The 25,314-nt window shown below is 33.4% G+C and overlaps 1 protein-coding gene across 2 annotated transcripts in view; it reads left to right on the top strand.

Annotated features, from left to right (window-relative positions):
- Positions 1-25,314, top strand: part of LOC141457151 (inhibin beta chain-like) — a 171,876-nt gene that overhangs the window by 862 nt on the left and 145,700 nt on the right. The window contains exon 1 of one of the 2 annotated variants that reach the window (XM_074133719.1): positions 6,872-7,141. The exons of the other annotated variant lie outside the window; for it this stretch is intronic. Within the exon in view, the coding sequence (XP_073989820.1) occupies positions 7,042-7,141 (100 nt within the window). The 5' untranslated portion in view covers positions 6,872-7,041. Of the gene's footprint in view, positions 1-6,871; positions 7,142-25,314 lie in introns of those variants that run through there. 2 annotated transcript variants of the gene reach the window in all.

The raw sequence follows: 25,314 nt of genomic DNA, 5'->3' as shown, positions 1-25,314 counted from the left end.
CACTGCTTTGTTGCTTTGAAACTTGACGCTAAATTTCTTGAGACAGCCTTACACAAAAACCTCTGTGACAGTGTGATATCCGGGCAGTATGAGGAATATATTAGTTCTCATTTATTCTCAGTTTAATTTTTCAGTAGTGTCAAGTGTTGCTTACACAGTATGTGGGCAAGTATAGTCCCATTGTAATAGCATCTCTACTGCAAAACAGATCATTTTCAAGCCCTTATGACCCTTATTCTACTGAAAGAGTGAAAGTGTAAATGGTGATTTGAAGAAACAGTTTACATGCGAAGTGCTAGAGAATTTAACTTTGAATAAAATATGTTTACTGATATTGCAACGCCATGTAGCATGTTAAGATCTGAGAAGTTCCATCTTGCAAGAACACGCCTAGCCCTGGATCTTGTAAAGAGCACGATTCTGTATCTACCTAAATTTTCCTGTTTTCTCATAGATGCAAAGAGATTTTGTGATTACAGTGTCATTGGGCAACGGATCTGCCTGTTGTTATAATAATAATAGATTGATATAGAAAAGAAAGTGAAATTTTAATAAGTACCAATTCTGTTTGGATAGACATTAGTTCTATTTGTGAATTCGTAAGCGAAAATTTGATAAGTAATTGATTGCTCTTGTATCCGTCACTTATGTTTCTGAATACTAATGGTTTTAGAACAAAAAGAGAATACAACGGAACATGTGCGAAGTGCTTGAAATTTTAATTTTGAATAAAATATTTAAATTGCCTAAATCTGAAGCTGAAATTTGAATATAAAGTCTTTCAATCGGACTGCAATATTAAATGTTTAATTTAAATAGGTGAAAAAAAACTGAATTGCAAAAAAGAATAAAGCCGAGCGAGAAGATCTCTTCCATTATTATTAACTAGTGTTTAAATATATATTAGTAGGTAAGTGTAATAGAAATTGGTTTCATTGTTTCTCAATGTGTGTGGTATTTATGTAATAAATAAATTGGAGATTAATTAATACACTCTGTGTAAGATTATAGTAGTAATAGTGGGCAAGTTTTAGTTTATTAGTGCACCAGAATGTAATTGATGATATCTGTGGGACCAACGAGCAGTTAAATCACAATCCTCTTTCCTCCAGATATGATTTCCTCCTCTATATAGAATATTAATTGACTCTCTTAATTACAATACTTTTTCTATATATTCTTTTTAGTTCGTATTTTGACACATATAAATATTTGTATTTACATTTTATTTATATTAAACATGTATTAATAATAAATAATAAATTATTCTTACTGCACCTTGACTAAGCCATCTATTTATATTATGCAATGTACTTTATCAGGTTCGTTTGTCTGAGCCATTTCTTTGAAGATATACCCTGTACCTCATTTGCAGAGTTTCCATGAGGATGTGGAGAAACAGCCTCCTATCACGGAACGCGAATAGATTTCAGGCATAAAATGTAAAAAAATCGAAATTGCTTTGACTGATATTCATTAGATTACTTAATACGCTAAATTCTTGTGTATTAAACGACTTTATTAACCCAAATAATACAAATAAAAATTAGATTTTGTTCTTAAACGTTCTGTTATCAGTGAATAAGTTCAATGCGAGGAGAGGAGCAATTACTCCAAGTATGTATAATAAAAGTAAATAAACGTTTTGCAGGTTCCAATATTCAATTTAATCAAAATAAGTATAATAACCGATTCTGTTGAATTGATTCTTGTTGAACTGATTCTTGATTCTTGTTTTTTGGAACAAAAGCAATTATGTGATTTTATAAAAAGTGTATAAATTAAAATCTAGTATACTACTTGATGTATTTACTGCTTTAAAAGAAGTTGTAAGTGACTTCAATATTTAAGTACATCTTTAAAAATTACACCGCCAGATCATGTTACACAAATCTTGTGTAAATGATTAGAACATAAATTTAGTTGCAACTTCAAAGCATCAAAATCAAATGACTAAAACAGTTAAGTTCCACCGCATTCGGTCACACTGCCTGTTGAAGTTCAGGACTTGTTTGAACAGGCGTATGCCTCATAATTTGAAAGATTGGCCCAAATTATTATCACTTTAAGTTTTGTTTCTTTTCTCCCTTGCATTAATACAAACAAAACGACCTATGTTTGGATCAATACTTGTGATGAAGAATCCTTTACAACTTTAGGAAATTACGGATACATCCAAAAAAAAAACATGATTGTGGTTGACGGCTGGTGTCATCCGCTGTAAATCTCTTGTAGCCGATGAAACCATTAACAGCAGAGAGCTGTTGTAAAGAAATATGGCGAAACGCACCGGAATTGATGCCATCAGGTATTTTGTTGAACAGAGCCTTCATCATTTAGAGCATGCTAACAAGGCTGTTCTTAATATGGATAAGAAAATTTTTACAGTGATGGAATAAATCTATTTGTTTCTTGTTGACAAATGTTTTTACTGATAGAAAGGTTTATTTTACTTATTTGTGGCATTGTGCCATTGTCTTCAAGTATTAATATTATGCTTCATCACATTATGGTTTAATTGCTGATTATTACGATATATCATGTTTATGACATGAATGTAAAGGTTATTATACTTATTTTGATTAAATTGAATATTGGAACCTGCAAAACGTTTATTTACTTTTATTATACATACTTGGAGAGACTAGTAATTGCTCCTCTCCTCGCATTGAACTTATTCACTGATAACAGAACGTTTAAGAACAAAATCTAATTTTTATTTGTATTATTTGGGTTAATAAAGTCGTGCAAGTGTTTTATTAATAATTAAAAGTAATATTTTGATCAAAATCTAAGCCTCGATTTTAATATTTTGATTTAAACTACAAATAAAGCAAATGCCTTCATAAATATTATTCTGTGAATATAATAGTTGCTAGGAGATAATATTCGCTAAAATCATTCACCATAGTAAGAATATCTAAATGCTTAACTGTGTGGAATTAAAGCCGTGCTTTGAATTGCTTTACCACACAGTCAACGCTTCTACCCCTTCCTTCTTCGGCTTCTCTAATTCCTCGTGTATTTCTTGTTTTGTGTGTTTTATAGTTTGTTTAATATCGTCACTACAACTATAGTTTTGTGATTTGTTTAATATATTAGTAACTTTTTATTGGAGTAAAAGAATTCTACTTTAAGAATGACTTTGAATGGTGAAAGATCTATTATTGGTTATAAACCAGATGATATATAAATTTTTATACTTTATATCTCTGCAAAATTTGCAACTTCATTCAATTAAAAGTGGATTCGGAAGCTTTACTCTCAATCACTGGCAACACACTTTCAGTTTTAAGAGTTTTGGTCAATCAGAACAACCCGGTCCTCTTCAACAATTTATGTTTTAAATTACGGAAACTGATTATAAAGCGAAATTAGACAAAGCTTAAAGACTTTTCGAGAAAAATATGATAAATTTAAAATCTATTCTGTGAATTGAATTGCTGGTTAATTAGATATTCACAATTTTTTGTAATTGTTAACGAAGTTGTAAATCGTGCTGTAGGGATGCTTTAGAGGGGTAACGCTAATAGTTCATCAAAAATAAGTTTGTTCTTATCTTTTTTTCAAATCTGGATATCATATCTGGAGTCCAGAGGATGTCATATTCTGAAACGTTTTCATCCCTTGGATATACTCGTAAGTACAAAGAATACTTAGCGCCGCTTTTCGGGAGCTTCAAGGCCTCTTTCTCTCTAGAATGGGTACCGAAACATTCTGTCTTCAGGGATTATTGAAGTGTAAACAGTGGAACGGTTTTATGACAAGGAGTTTATTCACGGGTCTAGAACTTGTTGTAGGAGGAACTAAGGGCTTCGAGTGAACATATCTCAAGCAATACTTTGGGTTGAGTTCAAAAAGAATCTAGTGATCGAAATCACCTAGGAAGAATCTTAAACTAAACGGGAGTCAGACTTCTTTACAGACTGACAGGTACCATCGTTGCAGTATGGGATCGAATAGCCTAGAGCATTGATTCCCAAAGTGTGCGCCGCGGCTCCCCGGAGCGAAATATTCAATTAAACAATTCGGCAATTTGGTAGCATGGAACTTTCTGATTTTTGGAAATCAGTAAAATAGGAATATCCACTGGTTAGTTGTAAAGCTCTACGAATATTAGTTCCATTTGCAACATCCTATTAGTGCGAAGCTGGGTTTTCGCCGGTCGCGGTAATAAAAAGTAAATATCGCTCGAAAATTAACGTTGGACAAGAAATGAGGGTAGCCATATCCAATTTTATTCCGAGATTTGAGAAGTTGTGTAGTGAACATCAAGCCCATCCATCCCATTAATAATTTTAATAATGTTAATCATCAATGGACGTTCAATAAACTGTTAATTTAAAATTCGTGTTTAATTTATTTTCCAACTAACCTAACCACATGGTGGTTGTCCCGTCTCGATATGGATATTACCGAAACAGGTGAAATTAGATATATTATCTCAAGGAAAATAATAAGTATCTGTTTTTAATTTTTCGCTGTTAAATAGGTAATCGCTTTTGAGAAGGAAAGCTTTCCAATTTTTCAAGAAAGTCAAAAATTTAGAAAAAATCATGCATTAAGGGCGCCGCGGAAAAAATCCGATTATTTAGGGAACCGCAAACCGAAAAAGATTGGGAACCTCTGGCCTAGAGAGAAGTTTATATAAGAAAAAGAATGTTAAGTCCAATCACATTCTGCTCTGCAGCACTTCCGCTAAGTTGCGTTATAAGATCTTTTGACTTCTTGGTAACCACGAGAGATCAGATGGTAAACATTAAAAACTGGGAAAAATTTTACTGATGTAAACAAGAAAGGGGAGTTTTTTTCTTCACTTTTTGGATACTCGAGAGAATTGGACAATAGGCCGTCATTTAGAGTATGGTATGTTTTAGACATGCTCTTGGTTTCAATATAATCTAATCTACTTCTCTGGGACAGATGCCGGACTTACATTTTGTGCTACAGAGGGGGAGGAAAAGTTGTCAGAATTAATTGAGGAGGAGTTTAATTGGCCTAATATGATTTTGAAGTTCACCCTCTGAACGGAAGAACCCCGTATTAAAGTGTTATAGAGAGCTCCAAAAAGATTGAAATAAATATCTGGAAAAAGTTGAATGGGTGGATTATAGAGATTGTATAAAGTTGTGCGATGAGTGAAGCATTTTGTAATTACATGAATTAAAATGGCGATGTTTACTTTTTCTTTTTTGCCAAGTGTTGGAAGATGGTGAACACTAAAGCTCGAAAGATTTACGAGGGTCGTTTGAAAAGTCCGTGCAAAAATAAAAACTACTTAATTTTTTGGGGTAAACCTTTTTTATTTTTCAACATAGTCTCCTTTTAGGGTTATACACTTCGTCCAACGCTGCTCAAGTTTGTTGATCCCTTCCGAATAATAGGATTTGTCCAAGTCTGAAAAATAGCCATTCGTTTCTGCAATCACCTCCTCGTTTGAATAAAATCTTTTTCCCGCCAGCCATTTCTTCATATTGGGGAACAAATAGTAGTCCGAGGGAGCCAAGTCTGGAGAATAGGGGGGATGTGAAACGAGTTGGAACCCTATTTCCATTAATTTTGCGACCACAACTGCTGAGGTATGAGCTGTTGCGTTGTCGTGATGGAAAAGGACTTTTTTGTGGGCCAATCGTGGGCGTTTATCTTGCAGCTCGGTTTTCAAACTGTCCAATAACGATGAATAATATGCACCTGTAATAGTTTTACCCTTTTCCAGATAGTCGATGAGGATTATTCCTTGCGAATCCCAAAAGACAGTCGCCATAATCTTTCCGGCCGAAGGAACGGTCTTCGCCTATTTTGGCGCAGATTCCCCCTTGGTAACCCATTGTTTAGATTGTTCTTTGGTCTCAGGAGTGTAGTGATGTATCCATGTTTCATCCACAGTGACGAAACGACGCTTAAAGTCCTGCGGATTCTTCTGGAACAGCTGCAATCGTCCTTGCAACACTTCACACGATTTCGTTTTTGGTCAAGCGTGAGCAATCGCGGCACCCATCTTGCGGATAGCTTTGGTGTGCCCATATGGCCACTCCGAAAATTTTGAAACCATTTATAAACTGTTCTAATCGAAGGTGCAGAGTCACCATAATGTTTATCAAGCTTCTCTTTAGTCTCCTGAGGCGTTTTGCCTTTCATAAAGTAGTGTTTAATCAACACACGAAATTCTTTTTCGTCCATTTTTTGAAAATCACTCGACTTCCTCGATTCAAACGAATGCCAAACACAAAGAAATAGACCGATCTGGCTGAAACTTGGCGTGTGTTCTTTCAAGAGATGCTACTAACTAAACATAACCTCGATACGCGCCAGTAGTGCTATCTCTCTGACTTAGCACGGAGTTTTCAAACGACCCTCGTACATCTTTTTCAAGAAAAGGGAGGCATTATAACAGCTGGATAGAGAACTTAACCTTATTACGTTGCATATTTGCTGATTGATAATTTCTTTACTTTAAAGCTAAGTGCTAGAAGTTATGCGAAATGCAGGCAAATAGTTATGAAAAGTACGAATATAACTTTAAATGGACAAGAATCTTTAGTTTATCGCAAACTCTGATTTACAGACCATCACAATAATCGAATTCTTTTATTTCATAACTTTATTATTTGTCTACCAAATTTAAATCTATCAAGTGCTTAACTTAGCAATATTTTCATTTTTTTTTAGTATAAAATGAAAAAAAAAAACAAACTGTGGAAAAGAAAGTGTAACTTAGCAAAGTAAGTGGCTGTACGTTTAAACAGATTCTTCTAGATAAAAGATACAAGAGTTTTTCGTGGTACTGCAGAGACGGAAGTTTCTTCTTTAGACAAGAAGAAGAACTTGTTAGAAATGAAGAGAAAGCTAGTGGGCGATAGGGGGAGGTAGTTAGATTGGGGTTGATGGCACGTGGGTATGGATACGGTGGGGTTGGAGCATGCGCGCAGCCATATCTTTGACAGCGGTTCTCCTGGCGCGACCAGTGTGTCCCCGCGCGACCAAACGCTAAGATGAGACGGACCGCGTTTCCGAGGTAGCGACATACCCCGTTCTCGCAGTATGTCCCTGTGGTCAGCTACTGGCTGCCTGGCTGCCCTCTTCGTCCTGGCGGCTGCGGCTCGGCATAGACATCCTCATTATCCGACCACCACTATATCAGGTCAGTCATCAACTTCTTCCTTAATCTTAATTTTTTTTTTTGAAAAAATAATTTCCAGAAAATATTTGAGCGAGGAAAAAAGAAAGACAACCAGAAGATTACCTTCCCAAGACACTCCTGCATGCTAAGAAATAAGTCCCATACAGTACTGATTGTCCCTAACAATTCTTTATTAAAAAATTAAGTTACGGAAGTGGTAAACATAAGTAATGTTCAACAACTCTTGTATTAAAAAATGCTGAAGCTTTCTGATCTGATAAAGGTAAAAGTGGTTAGGAAAGAAATAAACTTTTTTCATAAATAAATAAATGAAAAATTTATTTTCTTTATAAATAAACCGCGGTTTTATAAATTTATAAGTATTTTAAAAAAAATACTTATTTAATAAAGTAAATTATTCAATGGTTTAAAGACCACTCTGCTTTTAGAGCGTTGAAATTCCTTGTAATATGATTCCCGTTAATCTGAAAGTGAGGATTAATTAATATGGGCAACACTGAAATTAATTTAAAATTGATAAAACATTAACCAATTATACCAACATAATAAAAATAAATTACAAAAGCAAATACAGTGGAAGAAGCCTGAGTACACGCGATAGTTAGTTTGGTATTAAACAAAACATTAGATTTAGGCCCAAACTCCCCGCATTGCGTCTTTTATATCTGCCAAACCAGGGCCAAAACTTCTAAGGGTGTGAGAAGAAATGGTTGAGCGGGGATATTTGCACGTGGAAACCACGTGCAGTCTCGCTTAACAAATACACAATTGGTTCTTATCTCTACCATATTCCTATTCAGTGCTAGAGCTCTCTGGCCAAATAAACCACCTAATCTCTTACAAATTCTAAGCTAATAATTGTTTTTTTTAACTCCATTTCTCTCTGTAATTTGACGAGCAATTGAGTAAGCTGGTGAACGATTAGTGGCGACAAATCATATAAATGTATTAAAAGCAGCAATCAATAGATTTTATTAAATAAACACGTTCGGTTTGAATGTGATAAACTCATTACAAGAAGTCTCCCGTTAAATGTGTACCAGAAAGGTGCCCAATTAAAAGTTAACGTTTAAAAATTAAAAATAAATTAAATTGAATTATAAAATTATTAATTTTTTCTCAATAATTAATAATAATAATTAATTGGAGCAGTTCTTAAATAAGGGATAATTAAAAGCTAGACACTAAAAATTCAACTTTGAATTGCATAATCTTACAAATGATTGAAATAGGGATTTTCTCGAGAAAAAAAAATTGGAAAACGCTTTCCATACTAATCATGGAAAACAAGACAAAAATATGTATTACAAAATGGTGTAATAATTACAACTTTCCGGGCCATTATCATCCTGCACGATAAATGAACGGGCGGTATCAAATCTAAAACTATAAAAGAATGCAAAACGTACAGAAACGGCAAAATGATTTTGAAATTATTTAAATCATTAACTTGTCCCTAAGAAAAATAATTGAGCAATATTTAATATATAGACAAAGTTAAAACAGATTATCAGATGAGAAAGTATAATTTTACTTTTTCCCTTACAACCAGCGTCAAGGATTTAGATAAATTTGGCCGGGATATTCAAGATAAAGAGCGATTATCCAGAATAATTGAGGTACTTAATTAAAATATAAATTTCAGTAAATATCTTACGGGTCTTAAAAAGAAAAAATATAGAGAAAATGATTTTTGAAACGTCGTCATCTTAAAGACTAATGAAGAAAATATCAATCAATAAATATTTAAAATTAAAAGAACATCTGAACTAAATTAAATTCACATTAATTTCTGTTTGCAAAATAAGTTATGACGAGCTAAATTTTATCACCAACTATTCCACTAAATAGATAATATTTAATAAAACAATTTATTTTTGAGATTCAAGGATAGATAAGCTTTTAGGTGATGATTTACTGAATCCTATCGAAATAATAAAATTTGAGAATAAATTTAATTTTCTATAAAAAAAAAGACAAATATTTGTTAGAAAAAAGAAAAGGACTTCAGTTGAGAATTGAGCACAATTTTAGTTTCAGCAATTTGCAGTTTAATTGTAATTCCTGCAATTTTATTCTTATAAATTGCAAGTTATTTACATTTTTACTCTTGGAACTGTTTAACCGAGAGAGAGGAGAGCAGCTATTTTTGAAGGGTAGCTCAAAATCAAGGAACCCTCTAAATCAGTACTTGGAAGGTTAACATTGGTGTTAAATAAAAAGAAGTAACAAGTAACAGTACCATGTTTTAAGAAAATGATTGGTTTATTTTGGAGAAGACCTTAAAAATTGGAAAGAATTCTTTACGGACAATACGCCTCTCTTTAAGTTTAACTGACTTAGTGAAAACATTTGCATCGAATTTGCTAGAAGTAGTAATATTCTGTGGAGAAACCATTTTGAACAAATCCAATACATCTTATTAGTGATGACTGCTTAAAATTCATTTCACTATACTATTTTAAATCTAGCTATCATAAGTAATTAGTAGGTAAATTTAAATGATTATCTTAAATTAACTTAGAATGATGCAGTTATCTTAAAAGATACTACTGTAGTTATCTGACGAGTAACTTGTCCGCCCTGCACGGTCCGAAATGTAGGGAAAACAACTATTTGATTTAAGAAGTATGGAACTTAAAAACAAAAAAACTGTAAGTTAATATATTTGTTTGAGTCAAAAAAACTGGAGAAATTTGTGTAATAAATGAAGTTTAAATTAGTGACAATAACTGCAAGTGAATAATAGTAAATCCAATTAATGAGTTAAAACTAAAGCTAGTTAAAACAGATAACTACCTTATACACTAAAGTAGAGTTTAGTTTAAATTGTTGGCTATTTAAATTAAGAGAGGAAAATTGATTAATTTAAATAAATATTATCATAAGCAGATTATATTTTGCTGGTTAATTAATAAGTAGGAGAAAGTATTAAATTTTTATTTGCGATACCCAATACCGGCAAGAATCCCGGATTTAGTCTTCGAAGACATCTGTTTTTAGTTTGAAAGTATTTGAAGCGTGCATTATTAATAATATAATTTTAATAAATTTGTTATTGTTTCTTTTGTCTAGTTTTGATCGATAATGTTCAATTTGTGAAAAGTTTTATGCGATATTAAATCTACTTATATAAGTGTTTCGATAAATATGTACGAATTTATATCATCTTCAAAGATTCATATTTTTCACAGTAAAACATATTTTCTGTAATTTATTTGATTACAGAAATATTGGTTGCTTAGGTGCGGATAAATCCGTGATAGTCTCTGAAGATGAAATAATATTTACAGAAACTTTGGCGTTAATATTGTACACTTAGGATTGGTAGGCGAAACTTCTCTTTTTGTTTAAATTGTTTTTAATGGACGTTTCAGCTATCATCAGCCTATGTAGAATATATTTTATTATTATTCTGATTCTATACTAAAATTTAATAAGACTAAAATACTTTTAATAAGACTAATTGAAGTTAATAAAAAACTATTTCTACTTATTCTACAGTAAAAAGAAAGTATTATGCGACCCAAAGTTAATAAATAAAAATTAATTGCTTTTATTGTTTTACACCTTAATAAAAACTAATTGTTGCCACAAATTATTCAGTTCTCACAACTCGTATTTATTTCTCGATTTGAGTAATAAGTTCTCTAACAGTTTTTTCTGTCTGTAGGTATCATTCATACATTATTATTGATAAAAAAAAGTCATTCTCATTCAATATCTTTATCAATGTACTTGAGTTTTTTTTCTTTTTCTTTTAATTTTATTTTGTAATTCTGTTTTTCATCAATACGACAAATCCTCAGACACTCTGTGACCAGACGGTCTGTATGCTAATTGTGTATACATTACGGTTGAAATGATTAGTCGGTTTTTTAATTATAACAGCTATATAAGGTACATTACATTTAAAAAAATACATTATTTTAACAAAATGTAAATCCCGAATTATGACGCTAAATTTAATAAATTTCTAGACGATAGGTTCAGGACCTTGCGAGCATTTAGAAAAATAGATATCGGATACGATGATATACTCCGGATACCGTCTCTTCTCGATAACACTACTCATACCTTTACGGTTGCTATCCTTTGATCGCCTAAGCTAGGAATTTTTGCGAAGCATGTTCTTAAACCTTTTTTTAATATCTGGAATTTATTAGTTTTTTCGATTTATGTTATTAACGCAAGTACTTAATACGTACTATTAAGAATGGTGATTGCGTTACTTCATTTTAATGGTTCCTTAATTCTAAAATAAACTCAGGAAGATTCGTTTGCGGAGTTTCCACGAGACGCAAACTGGATGGTTAGCGTAGTAATCAAAGAAAGGTTTATAGAATAAGTCGCGTTAAGTATTCGATGTAAACCCAGAGTTCAAATTGAAACTCCACCCGTCTAAATTAACTGCGGCTATACTCCAACAAGATCGCGGTCGGCCATTCAGATGATCATACTCTTTTTGACAACATGCCAGTGTAGATTAAAAGTAAAAGAAGCACATGCGATGCATAGGGCTACCAGCAGATGGTCTATGTGGGTTTTGTAATGGAAGAGAAGAATGCACGTATTGCATCAAAGTGAAGGAGGTTGGTTATGAGTCCAGAGTTTGACTCCACTTCACAGAAGAAAAACGCAAGCCTTCACTTATCCCAATTTATTTTGATTAGAATAAGATAGATAGATAGAGAAATACTGTATTTAGTTTTTTACAAAAACATTACATCATTTTGATTAGAATAATTAACAATTTAACCACAGTTCAAAGCGCATAAACAAGTCCAAAGTTTGTGAATTAAACAAAGTGCAGTTAAAGTTTTATTTTTAAAAGTTAGTGGAGCATGGATAAATAGAACAGTCGAACAATTATTTGGGAAACAATCCCCAAAATTCGCCCCTCTTTTGTCATTCGTTTTTCTTTCTTGCCGTACTTCATTTAAAACCATTTTCTCGTTAAAATTCATCCATCTTAGGATATCCTTTCTCTTTTTTGCAGGCACTAAAATAGAACATGTGCATTAAAATAAGTTAATGCTTGAACTATTTAATCCAATTAATTATATAATATTTTTTAAAAAAACTAAAGAAGAGCTGAAACATCGGTATTGAAAACTTTGTAAAGTATTTGATTGATTTCACGACTCGAGTTCAAAAATTTTTTGGATAACCTGTAAGTTAATGGATTGCCTGTAAGTTAATTTTAAAATGCCATTTACTACACGTCTTACATCAATTACAGAATAGAGCTACACCATACTAAGTACCAAGTATTTGTGTGTAGCAAGCATCTAATTAGGGTAAAACTGAACATTCTGAGTCAGAATCGCCCGCCCATACAATTGTAGCAAATCAGTAAGAGATTTTGAGTGTTTTTATCTTAATGTCATATGTTTTTATCTTCTAATACCTTTAGCTGGGAGTTGTAACAACATTGGACAAAAAAGTAGAATAACATTACATTAGTAAAATAAAGGAAATGAAACTATTCTTTAAGAGGTAAAAAAGTGGAAAACTAAAATATAACTCATTAACATACATAAGTGAAAAATAACTCAATTAGTTAGACATAAATTACTCAACAGTTACCACTCTAAGAGCAAAGAGCTTCTGAGCTTCAGAGCTTGGTACATAAAACTGTAAATATCATTAATTTGGTTCACACTATTTATATCTAACAACTAAATTAAATTAGTATTAAATGATTGAATAGCTAGTTGTAAAAAGATTAAATTACACAGACATACGTAAAATAGGACTTTTTACGGATTAATAATTTTTCGTATAAAAAAAAAAATCTAATTGGCTCTAGAAAGGTTTCATCAGATTGGAAAAACAAGGTTCTTTAAAAAATTCTTCAATCTTCTGAAAAATAATCAAACTAGGGTTTACCGTTCGTACAGTGCATATCAGAATACAAATTTAATTAAATTTTTGCCCATAAAAAATAAATTTCTTATGTTAAATTAATAAACAATAAATCTTTTATTGAATTTTAGTTTTATTCATATGCTTTTTCTCCATTTATAATTACATTAAAAAAAGAAACAGATAAAGTTAATTAAATTTAAGTTAATTTACTTTTTTTGAAACACAAACTTTGACCTAAATTAAAACTATTTAATGAAGCGTTATTATAATTAATAATTAATTATTGATCAAAAATTAAAAATTTCTTTCTTGGTTTTTAGTTCAAATATACGTACGTATAGTCGTACTGTTGCACGGTCTACTATTTGAAGTAGAAATTATTAATTACGAGGGTCGTTTGAAAAGTCCGTGCAAAAATAAAAACTACTTAATTTTTTTGGGTAAACCTTTTTTATTTTTCAACATAGTCTCCTTATCGCTTCTCGGCCTTTTGGCTAAGATCAAAGTGTAGTATTGAAGTCTCCTTTTAGGCTTATACACTTCGTCCAACGCTGCTCTAGTTTGTTGATCCCTTCCGAATAATAGGATTTGTCCAAGTCTGAAAAATAGCCATTCGTTTCTGCAATCACCGCCTCGTTTGAATAAAATCTTTTTCCCGCCAGCCATTTCTTCATATTGGGGAACAAATAGTAGTCCGAGGGAGCCAAGTCTGGAGAATAGGGGGGATGTGAAACGAGTTGGAACCCTATTTCCATTAATTTTGCGACCACAACTGCTGAGGTGTGAGCTGGTGCGTTGTCGTGATGGAAAAGGCCTTTTTTTTGGGCCAATCGTGGGCGTTTTTCTTGCAGCTCGGTTTTCAAACTGTCCAATAACGATGAATAATATGCACCTGTAATAGTTTTACCCTTTTCCAGATAGTCGATGAGGATTATTCCTTGCGAATCCCAAAAGACAGTCGCCATAATCTTTCCGGCCGAAGGAACGGTCTTCGCCTTTTTTGGCGCAGATTCCCCCTTGGTAACCCATTGTTTAGATTGTTCTTTGGTCTCAGGAGTGTAGTGATGTATCCATGTTTCATCCACAGTGACGAAACGACGCTTAAAGTCCTGCGGATTCTTCTGGAACAGCTGCAAACCGTCCTTGCAACACTTCACACGATTTCGTTTTTGGTCAAGCGTGAGCAATCGCGGCACCCATCTTGCGGATAGCTTTGCCATGTCCAAATGTTGATGCAAAATATTATGTACCCGTTCATTCGAGATGCCCACAGCACTAGCAATCTCACGCACCTTCACTCTTCTGTCATCCATCACCATATCATGGATTTTATCAATGATTTCTGGAATAGTAACCTCAACAGGGCGTCCAGAACGTTCAGCGTCGCTTGTGCCCATATGGCCACTCCGAAAATTTTGAAACCACTTATAAACTGTTCTAATCGAAGGTGCAGAGTTACCATAATGTTTATCAAGCTTCTCTTTAGTCTCCTGAGGCGTTTTGCCTTTCATAAAGTAGTGTTTAATCAATACACGAAATTCTTTTTGAAAATCACTCGACTTCCTCGATTCAAACGAATGCCAAACACAAAGATATAGACCGATCTGGCTGAAACTTGGTGTTTGTTCTTCCAAGAGATGCTACTAGCTAAACATAACCTCGATACGCGCCAGTGGTGCTATCTCTCTGACTTTTCAAACGACCCTCGTATTGTCTACAATTAACCATCTTTTTTAATTTTCATTTCATTTAAAATTATTCACCTATTTTTTTCCCAGAAAGTTGGTCATGGTCCAAAAGACTGGTTTAAAAAGAAGTTGGCTTTGTTTTTATCATATTTTGGAAGCTGTATTAAAGGACTGATGGACTTGAAAAGGTTTTTATTTTATTTTTTTAAATTATCTATGATAATTGTTCAGTCGAACCTCTTAATAACGGGCACTGGCGGGGAAAAGCAAAGTGGCCGCTGTTTGGAGGTGGTCGTTAGAAGGAGGTAGGCAAGTTTCATAATGAAAAAACCAAACATCTATTTAAAAATTGTTTATTATTAATAGATTTAGAAATTTACATAATTGCATAATTATTTAGCTATATGGAATGCATCAAATTTTTCTTAATTATCCAAAAAAATTATCAAAAAACTACATATTATTGACTTAATTAATAATTTTTATAACGATTTTTACAATAATCATCACATTTATTCATAACAATAATAAATTATGGTAAAATTATCATTATACTATCATCCATTATTAGAAAAATACTCGTAGAACAAACCTTTCGGCAAGTTGACGATGTCTCGATTTGGTTTTTGCAAAATCTTCCAACACATTTATTTTCTCTTCTAGGGTTAACCACTTTCGTTTGAGAGACATATAGGAAAAAATAATATTGTTCGTCCAAAATTATATTGAAAAATGATTAAATTGGTACAAGATGTGTGAGCTTATATAGGAAACTTTAGGAAAAAACAGAAAAAAAGAAAAACTTGAGAGGGGATAATTCTTTTTAGCACCGCGTCAAACGAACTTTTAATAATAAGGTTGGTGAGAGGTGAAACATATAATCCGTTCCCCAAAATCAATGTCCGCGGTCGCTATGTAGAGTGTCCGTTAGACGGAGGTTCTTTTATATAGAAAGTGTATAGGGTTAAAAATGGGGAAATCCAAAAACTGTCCGTAAATGGAGGTGGTTAGAAAACTGGCGTATAAAAATTAACCCAACTAAATCTAAATACATAGTCTTCACACTCAAACGTCAAACTTCACCACCTGTCTTCTTACATCACACACCTATCCCACCAGCCGACCATGTGCGGTACCTTGGAATGTACCTAGACAAGAGACTTACCTGGAACCCCCATACGGGACTTAAACGTACCGAACTAAACAAACGATACAAACTTCTAGCCAGACTACTCGACAAACGCTCAAAACTCTCACTGCAGAACAAACGACGACTCTATACAGCTCTTCTCACACCAATATGGACTTACGGACTTGAGCTTTACGGAACAGCTAAAAAATCAAACATCAATAGACTGCAAACACTCCAATCTAAAATTCTCCGCCACATAGTAGACGCTCCATCCTATGTTAGTAACCACACAATCCATACAGATCTCCAAATTCCACTCATCTCTGAACTTGCAAAATCCGTTATAAAAATTTTCATCAAAATCTCTCATTTCATCCCAACCCTTTGGCTGCAAACCTGTCTACAACTACGCTACCCTCCAATCCTCGAAGACGGCTGAGGCGCCGTTGGCCCCGTGACCAACTGGGTGACTAATGGCGGCCATCACTGGATGGTAAATTACATTAAAAGGATAAATATTAAAAAAAAAAAAAAAAATGGAGGTGGTCGCGAGTGAGAGTGTCCTTTAAGGGAGGCTCGACTGTAGTTAAAGGTTTCGGCTCGAATAATATCTTCTACAGTGGCTCTGATATTTTACGGAAGTTAGCTATGGTACAAAGATTACAAAGCCCAGTCGTGCGTAACAATTAGTTAGTGCACTTTTGCCGGTATTCTAATTGATGAAGCGCTGTTTTTGCTCTTGCAAGGACTTCGATGTTCTGGTATACTAAAAAAAAAGACTGTCGATGATTCCTTCCAAGATATTCCTGTATCAAGGAGCACCATTTAATTTCTCATGTAGAGTTCTTCCAAATATTGCTACTTTTCCTCGATATATTTCTCCTGCTTGTGCGCGAAGCATCATCTAATATTTCTTTTCATTTATTAGAATATTGTGGCAATGGTCACTCTTAACCTAACATCTTTTGGGTGTGGCTACATTTTTAAGGGCAATTAATATTAACATTGATGGTTGGTGACCGACCTAGACCCTACTCTAGAGAACAGAATTCACGTAGCGCGAGTACTATGATCAACACCTAGTATTTCTGCAGCCTTTATGGTTGAGATCTGCTTATGAAGTTATAAAACCATGTGTGAAATGGTAATTAACCTTCTTTTTTTTAGAGCTAAATGTATTTGCTTTACATGTTATTCTTCACGATTTCTTTATAGGATTAGCTTTAGATTCATAAACCTGTCAGCATTTAGAAGCTCCAAGCTTCAGTCTCTCTCTCCCGAACATCAAAATGGGATACTGTTAGCCGTGGTTTGTTGCGGCGTAGTCCTACACTCTCTTGGAGTGACATACAGGTGTAACAAGAAAACAGGTGATTGTAAGCAACGTTCAATTTTTACACACCCCCCCAAAAAAAAGAAGACACAAAAACTCTTTCAAATAATAATTTACAGCAGGGATTTAAGTACACATTAATTACCACTGTAGATCTTCATGATTGAGAAGGCTGCTAGGGTAAGCTAGAGTTATTCATGTGGGATACTCGCCAGGATGACAGAATCTCCGAAGAAGTGGATAATCAACTTCCCCCAATAAGAGCCACAACTAACAATCTAACCGTAAATAACCTAGTGTGAAAAAAGAAAAACCTCCTTTATAAGAATTATAAAGAGGATGACGTTTTCAAGCCTGTCAATAAATTGTCGCTTTATATTTACATTTCATTCTGTTTGATTTATTGAAAAATACCGTTCAAGTAAATAAATTTAACAATGATATAATTAGAGAGGACATCAAGTTAGAAATGTCCTTGTTAACATAATGTTAAGATTGAAAAGTTGTGTTAATACTTGAAATAAAAAATAGTAAATAAAGAATATATATATATACACAAAACTGGAGAATAACTAATTAATACATACAAAAACATAATAAGTTGATGAGACTGATTGTAAAGATAAAAAAGAAGAATGAGAAGCTAAAAAGCAGATGCAGGTAAAGTTTCTTTTTAAGAGTTGGGTTAGCAGCGTCAATAGAACAAGAACAAGAAGAAACGATCTTAAGAAAAGAAATAAAGAAGATTTCCAGAGTCCAAAACTGACACAAACACACATACAGAAATAATAGTGTCTAGGAAGAATGAAGGTTCAGAATGGAAGGTTTCACACTGTACAGCTGCTACAGTGAGACCCCCGTCAATGATTGATTGTCTTTATATACCTCTAGACCGGCCGTCTGTCTTACTTTAATGATTCATGCCCAAGGTCGTAGAATACACATTCAAAAACCTTTCATAATCAAGGAATCCCTTCCAGCTTTATGTTTATATTTTATTGAGTGAATGAGAGTTTTATGCACATTTCTGCATTATATACAAATCAACTTTTTTTTTACATACTTTCTATTTCACTCTTTGCATGTTTAAAATAATAATAATAATAATAAACTTACATTTTATTTAATTAATTATGAAATTTAGGTTCGAATTCATAAATTTTTCGTACACATTAAATAGCTTAAGTTTCAAGAATATATTGGTTTCGTGACCGTAAATTGTTAAACTAAGGATTCAAGATTGGCGAGGAATCGGTCCAATTAAAAAACAAACTCGTCTTTTTGCTAACGTTTCGACAAATATATTGTCTTCTTCTGGGCCTGGTTATTACAAATACAAAACAATTTACGGAGTCAGTAACATAGAAAATCAGTAATATAAACTTTACTGATCTAAATCAGTAATTAAATTTTACTGTTTATTTTTGTTTTAAGATTAATTTAAGTGTCAGCGACTTTCTTATAACTTCTAAAATCAGTTTGACGAAACTTAAAATTTCTGAAGTCTAGCTACAACTAAAACTAATATACGGCTCTTAATAAACATAATAAAATCTGGTGTAAACACTGAAACAACTTTTTCTTGCTGTAATTCACAAAATTAAATTTTGGCATTGTAAAAAAAAAAAAATTAAAAAAAAAATCGAAATTATAAATGTTCACTACAGTCATAATGATCTGTTCAAGGAAACTTGAAGTCTAAACGTCCCCTTTAACATCAGTGTCATCTGAAACCAAACTGATCCCGATGTATATTGGTATTCTAACTCAGAATTTTGGTTAGGTAGGTATCTCTCTTGAAGTTTTCTAGAAAATTTATTAGTATTATATTTATTTGTTTATAGATTAAAACCTGTTACAAAGAAGTTGTTTTTTGTGTTTTATAAAAATTACCAAAATAACTAAAAAACAATACTAATAATAGAAATAAAACTAGCACTACAATCACTGATATAGTACAAAATCAAGTAGTACCTAATTATACTAAGTGTAAAGAAATTTGAATCATTTTCAAAAAAAGATCGCTAAAATAATCGAGAAAATCTATTAGATAAAGCAGTTTTCATGGTAAAGCTTATTGCCATAGATTAAAATTCAAAGAAAAAGATAAAACATTACACCAACTCTTCAAAATGGTTTTTAGTTTAGTATCTTAAAGACTAACATAAGCACGGCCTCCTTCGTTGAGATAAACGATAGTTTAAGAGAGAATGTTTACATTTTACAGACAACTACTCCCTCATCATATTTTGCCAAGACAAGGTACTGAGTCGGACACCAAACAGGTAAAACATAAGAGACTAGTCTCACCGCAATTTATGAGGAAACTGCTCCAGATGAATCATGTGTAAGGATCTCAGTAACATAAAGACACTTTCTAAATCTATATTCCAAAATTTTGGCTAAATATATTGATGGCGATTTTTTGTCAACCATCTAATAAGGTAGGGGAAAAAGCCAATTTTAATGTCGAAAAAATGACAACAAGATATTACTTTAAAGAAAGAAAGCAACCACAAATATTGCATAAACCGGTCAATGAACAACACACACACAAATATATATATAATAAAAAGAAACTTGAATGAGTTTTAAGATTTCCATCGTCTAAATTGCTTAAAAAACAGGTTACCTACCTGAAAGTAAGCCTATGACATTTCAGCTTCAATAACTTTTTATTGAATTGCTGTAAAAAGATTTAAAAAAGATATATATGAGAAAGAAGACATTAAAATCAAACGGAAGAGTAGAAGTAAAAAAAGAATCGCCCAAGCCTAAAAGGAATAGCAAAATAAGATAATCAAATATATTGATTTACATTGTAAAAATAAGCGAATGAGCATGTGTGGTAGATATCAAAGAGATTGCGGTCTATGTAAATCCAATTGGAGGCCGCCGAATACAAGTTGTATGTGAAGAGGGCATAATAAAAGGAAGTGGAAAGAAGTCTCCCGACGTAACTTGTCTGTGTGGCCGTTTGTGGTGGCGGCCCTGCTGCTCCTTTCCCATCATCCGCTTCCACACTACAGCTGGTCCATACACACTCAAGAAGTAGCAGAGAGAGAGAGAAAAAACAACGTATTCCAATGGCAATGGAACACCGGACCTATACACAAACTGATTGATCAGTTCGTGGAATAATGAAATTTATTATTAAAATAGCCTCGGTTCCAACAGAATTTATAAACGTCAGCAGGCTAGTCTAGACTTGCATCGGCATTATTCTATAAGATTGTCAAACTTGCTTTCATGAATACACTATTCTTATTTAGTAAACACTAACCAAAACTACTAAATATTCTGAAATCAGTTAGTTGCTAATTCAAAATTTAAACTAATATCATCTAAGTTATGTATTTCCTACACACACCGAACTTACCAAAACATATTTCATTCTTACTAATATTATCAGTTTTGGAAGCGCTATACTAGCCGAGCGGTTTAGTGGTTTGTACCACAAAGAGGTATTGCGGTACTAGGCTAGACTTGGATTTTATTTAATGCGACAAATTTTGTAGTCTTTTTTTCCACTCCGTCCATGACATTTTGGTCTGTAGCGAACGTAAAACCAGCACGATGAAATTAGCACTACTTTTTACACTTTAAAAGCAGTAAAATAAATTGATGAAGTATTTTAGTTTTTTTTCAGAAATAGATGAAAAATTTCAGTGAATGTCAATGAAAGCCAATCGCCGCTAGTTTATTGATACGCCGGCTTTATTCAGTAACACAATTAGTAACATTAACCTTCAAAAATTTAGATTTCCATTAGATGGTGGTTGCCTAAGAAAAGATTTAGTTTTAACTGAGTTGGCTAAATTGTGTTTTTACTTTCAACTTTCGATATTATAATTCTCATCAGTAGAGTTACTGTTACTTAACAGTTGCAGTAAGCAAAAACTATATGATAATTTGTATAAATATCGTTAGCGTAAGATAAAATAACACATCTCCTAACTCACATCTACTAAGCACTTATGTGTACTCTACGTACACGAACTAGGAGAGTATTTGGAACCTATCAAACTTTCAACCCCACATTTACCACTAATAGCAGGTCTGCCTTGTTAAGAAATAGTAGGAAACATTTTTGGAGTATACAAACGAAAGAAATGCTTCTTAAAATAAATAAAAAAAAACATATTTTAAATAAATAATACTAAACTTGCATGAATGAATACTGTATACAAGAGGACAACCGGAAACGGAAAAATATTAATTTCATTGGATTAGCATAATGGAAAGAAAAGAAAGAATGGAGCCAGCATATCCGCAATTCTCTTTCCTCCGACGACTGAATTCAATGCCCACAAAGAGGGGCGATATGCTTCAGTATCCTTTAGCTCCATACTACTTCACAGTGGAAGCCGTTAAGTATGTAGCGAGTGAAGAGGAGGACCGATTCCAGCACGAGTAGTTTTTGGTGACGAGTCGGCGCTAATGTCCAAATTGTTGATGCATCCGAAAAAAAAAATCCATACATGAGTGAAGTAATCATTTAATGAAACTGGTAACTACGGTCAAACATTAGAATCATGGATATGCAGCAATACTTCTTTTTTTTATAAAGCAGTTTGTGTTTTATCAGAAAATGCTTAATTTCCGAGGGATGCAAAAAAAAAGGATAACTGCTTATTGTGTAGGCAGTGGATATTACCAAAAAGGGCTGAGAAGGAATAGAATCTATGAGCAAGATAAGATATCATCCAATGTGCCTTGGAATAAGAGACATGGTTGAGCTATGTCAAGAGGATACTGATTTATGCCTAGTCTAAAAGACTCTTGGATGGAAATCCTGATCAATTTTCAAGGGAGTGTGGACTGGTGATCTGGTTGGAGAGAAGAAAGTGAAAGACTGTCTCAGACGATCCTGTAACGGTGAGATTTGAAAGTAAAGCCCTGAAATGGTGTTCTCATTAAGAGAGTATCTAAGAGACATAGCCGAATACCTGAATGTTGAACTGTCTAGGCCGTAGAAGAGGATGTAGGGAAACCAAGGGAGCCATTGTAAAGAGGTAAACTTCCAAAAATATACAAATCTACCGCAGATGAGAGGTCATTGCACCACAAAATGTAACAGACACAAAAAGAACATCCAATTAACACATTTGGTAAAAAATGGAATTAGGCAATTATGTTCAGAATTCATAGAGGATTTTCCTGCCCGTTCGTGGCTGGCCAGTAAAACATTGCAAGTTTTAATTTGTACTAAAACAATTTTTATTAAAGTCTCTTTTCATGGCCTTGCCTAGGGCTTTCCAATGTCATTTATTTTTTACTTTCATTTTAATTGTTTAATTTCTATTTTACAAAGAGCGAATTTTAAAGTACTTTTTAAGTAGAAAAATAAAAAAGATTTTGGTGTCTGCTCGCCATTTTTTTGTTGTTTTTTTCACTGACCAGTTAGTCCCTGTTTTTTATTAAAATGGCGGGTCCAAAATTGTTTATTTGGGGGGGCAGGAAATGAAAAGTAAAATTTTCCACTTAAAAACTATTCTACCATTTAGGATAAAACAATCACTTTCTCATCGAGATTGTTTCTGAAAAGGTTTTTTAAAAAATAATTTGGGCAATATCTCTTTGAACAATGAAATAAGCAATAATATCCTGGATTTTCTCTGACGTAGCCCGCATATTTTTTCTATTTCTGATCACCTTCGGATTTCCAACCGTCAATAGAGAGATTGAGTCATCAGCTGGCAGAAGAGTATTCGACTTTCATTTTTTAATGTTTTTGTCGCACACAACAATTGTCTGTTTTTGTGACTTATGCAAAGATTCAACCTTCAATGGTAGGATGAAATTCTGAAGCCGATCTGGGTAGAAAAAAAACATGTTTGCTATTAACAAATGTATCAACTATGGTTGCTACAAAATTTACGAATCCAAGGCAGATAAAGGGTTTCGGGAGCCGAAGTTTACGGAAGCTTATCAGTGGGGTCAAATTTCGGCAAGCCTAAGAAAACTGGCTACTGTGTTAATTGTAATATATCTATGGTGATAATCTTTACAATTAACCAGTTAAGCGCCGAATTTAGATTTTTAAAAAAAACCCAAAGTGTGCGAAATTAAAATCAGGCAATGACGTGTATACACGTCGAACGCAGGGGGCAAAACAACCAAAAGTTTGCAACGTCATAATAAGTCACTGCAAGCGACTTTTTCTGCAATTTCTGGGGTTTGAGATTATCAGAGCATTCTGTGCTCATTCCAAAATCTTGCACCACTTCACGTACGCATTGCTGTAGTTAACTAGGGACGCAAGAGCTTTTATAAGAAAGAAAAGAGCTTTTTGAATTCTGTGCCAAATGAAAACATGCACGAACTGAGGTCTGAACCTCTAACTAAGGTAAAAACGGTATTGCAGAAGGGTTGAGAGCTCTAATGCAGAGACCAAACTTGTACCAACCACTTATCATTTGGCTGACTCCCACCGCAGTTCTATTGGTAAGATAAAGGAAACATCCCACCAAATAATATTCTTATTGTATTTTATTAAAATTTCGAGTTTTTATAGTTAATGGCAATTTTATAGTTTTCACAACGAGTATACACGTCGAACGCGAACCGTACCAAAGATTTGGTTTGACGTGTATACACGTCAACGCGCTTAACTGGTTAAAGACTCGAATTTTTCTTTGAAATCCTGGCATCTCTACTGGTTATCAAGTCCTATAAGTTGATTCGAGGCTAATGTAGGATTGCCGTTGGATCGGCAGGGTACCAGTGGTACCTTTAAAGCGTGGACGTGCTAGTAGACGTAGCAACGGTGCGGAAAAAAATTTCAGAAACCATTTTAAGCCATTCGTCTAAGTTTGTTAACTGCTCACTAATCCAAGAGATTTTTTTTTTTTTCATAGCCGCTGGAAAACTGCCTGTGTGTTTTATCACTTCAGAAACATGGATTTGAAGTTAATGCAACTAATTGTCTTTAAAAGGTAAAAAAAGAACTCAGTTTTTTTTATTTAAATTTTATAAAATTCGAAAAGAAAAACAAAAAAAATATTCATGCAAAAAAAAAATGCATTCCACTTATCGTAGCTATGTGGAAGGGCATTATTTCAAGAAAGGGTGAGAATGTCTGTAGGTCTGTACACAAGAAGAGGGAGGAATGTCTGTAAAGATACAACAGTCGCTTCCTTTCAGTGTTACCATCCCAAATCTCAACCTTCTACAACAATATATACTACCATCCCTACCAGTAGTACCAACCATTGCTGACAATTGAATTGTCGCTTTCCGGCTGTAGAACATTTTTGTATATATGGCGACTTAAAAGAGAGACTGAACTTGCTTTCGCTGAGTACGCGCGCGCCTACAAAGGTTACTTTGTAAAGCTTTTCTTATTTTTGGAACTTTACCAAATAGTGTCTTACCAATAATTTTATTGCCCTGAAAGAGAATACTAGTCTGGGGCAGTAAACACTGGGTATATAAGTTGAAAACTTCGGTTAGGGCGGTTACTGAACAAGGGGGCAAGAGCGGTTTGATTTAGATTGTTTGGCGATGTAGCCGGCTAGTAGAATTGGAATTTGAAAAATAATATGAAAGAATATGAATTTTAAATCCAATACAGTTTTAATGGGTTTTACAAATTAAACAATTTCATTCTGATTGCTCCTTCAAGATATTTATAAATTAAGCAACCTCCCACTATTTAAGATAATGTGATTTCATTCTGTTATTTTACCGTAATCTTATCAGTTGCCTTAAATATTAGCAAACATTTTAACCTTCTCATACTCCCGCAACTACAGCTGTTTTTCTGTAAATAGGTAGGGTAAAGTCGGGTAAGATGGCCACCATTTTATTTGGAGGGTGCCTGCAAAATTTTGGTTAGGGCTAGGCTTACTTTATTATTATTTTTGGAAACCTCATACGCACACAAACATAAGATAAGGGAAAAATTTCAGAAAAAATGCTGAGGGAAACATTTTTTTATTCTTACAAAGAAAAAATAGCAATTGGCCATCTATCCCCACTGGGTTGGGTGAGTTGGCCAATGTATCTTGGGAGAGATGGCCACATATTGTAAATGAAATTGCACAAGTAAAACTTAAAAATAACAGAAAAAAATGAATGGTTACTTAATATTTACTTATTATTCTTCTTTTTAAATGCGCTTTTACTACAATTTTGGCAAGAGTAT

Source organism: Rhodnius prolixus, unplaced genomic scaffold (assembly GCF_049639745.1).
Source record: "Rhodnius prolixus isolate KJV_2025 unplaced genomic scaffold, Rpr scaffold_10, whole genome shotgun sequence".
NCBI classification, from domain to species: domain Eukaryota; kingdom Metazoa; phylum Arthropoda; class Insecta; order Hemiptera; family Reduviidae; genus Rhodnius; species Rhodnius prolixus.
This window is presented reverse-complemented; position numbering and strand designations above follow the sequence as displayed.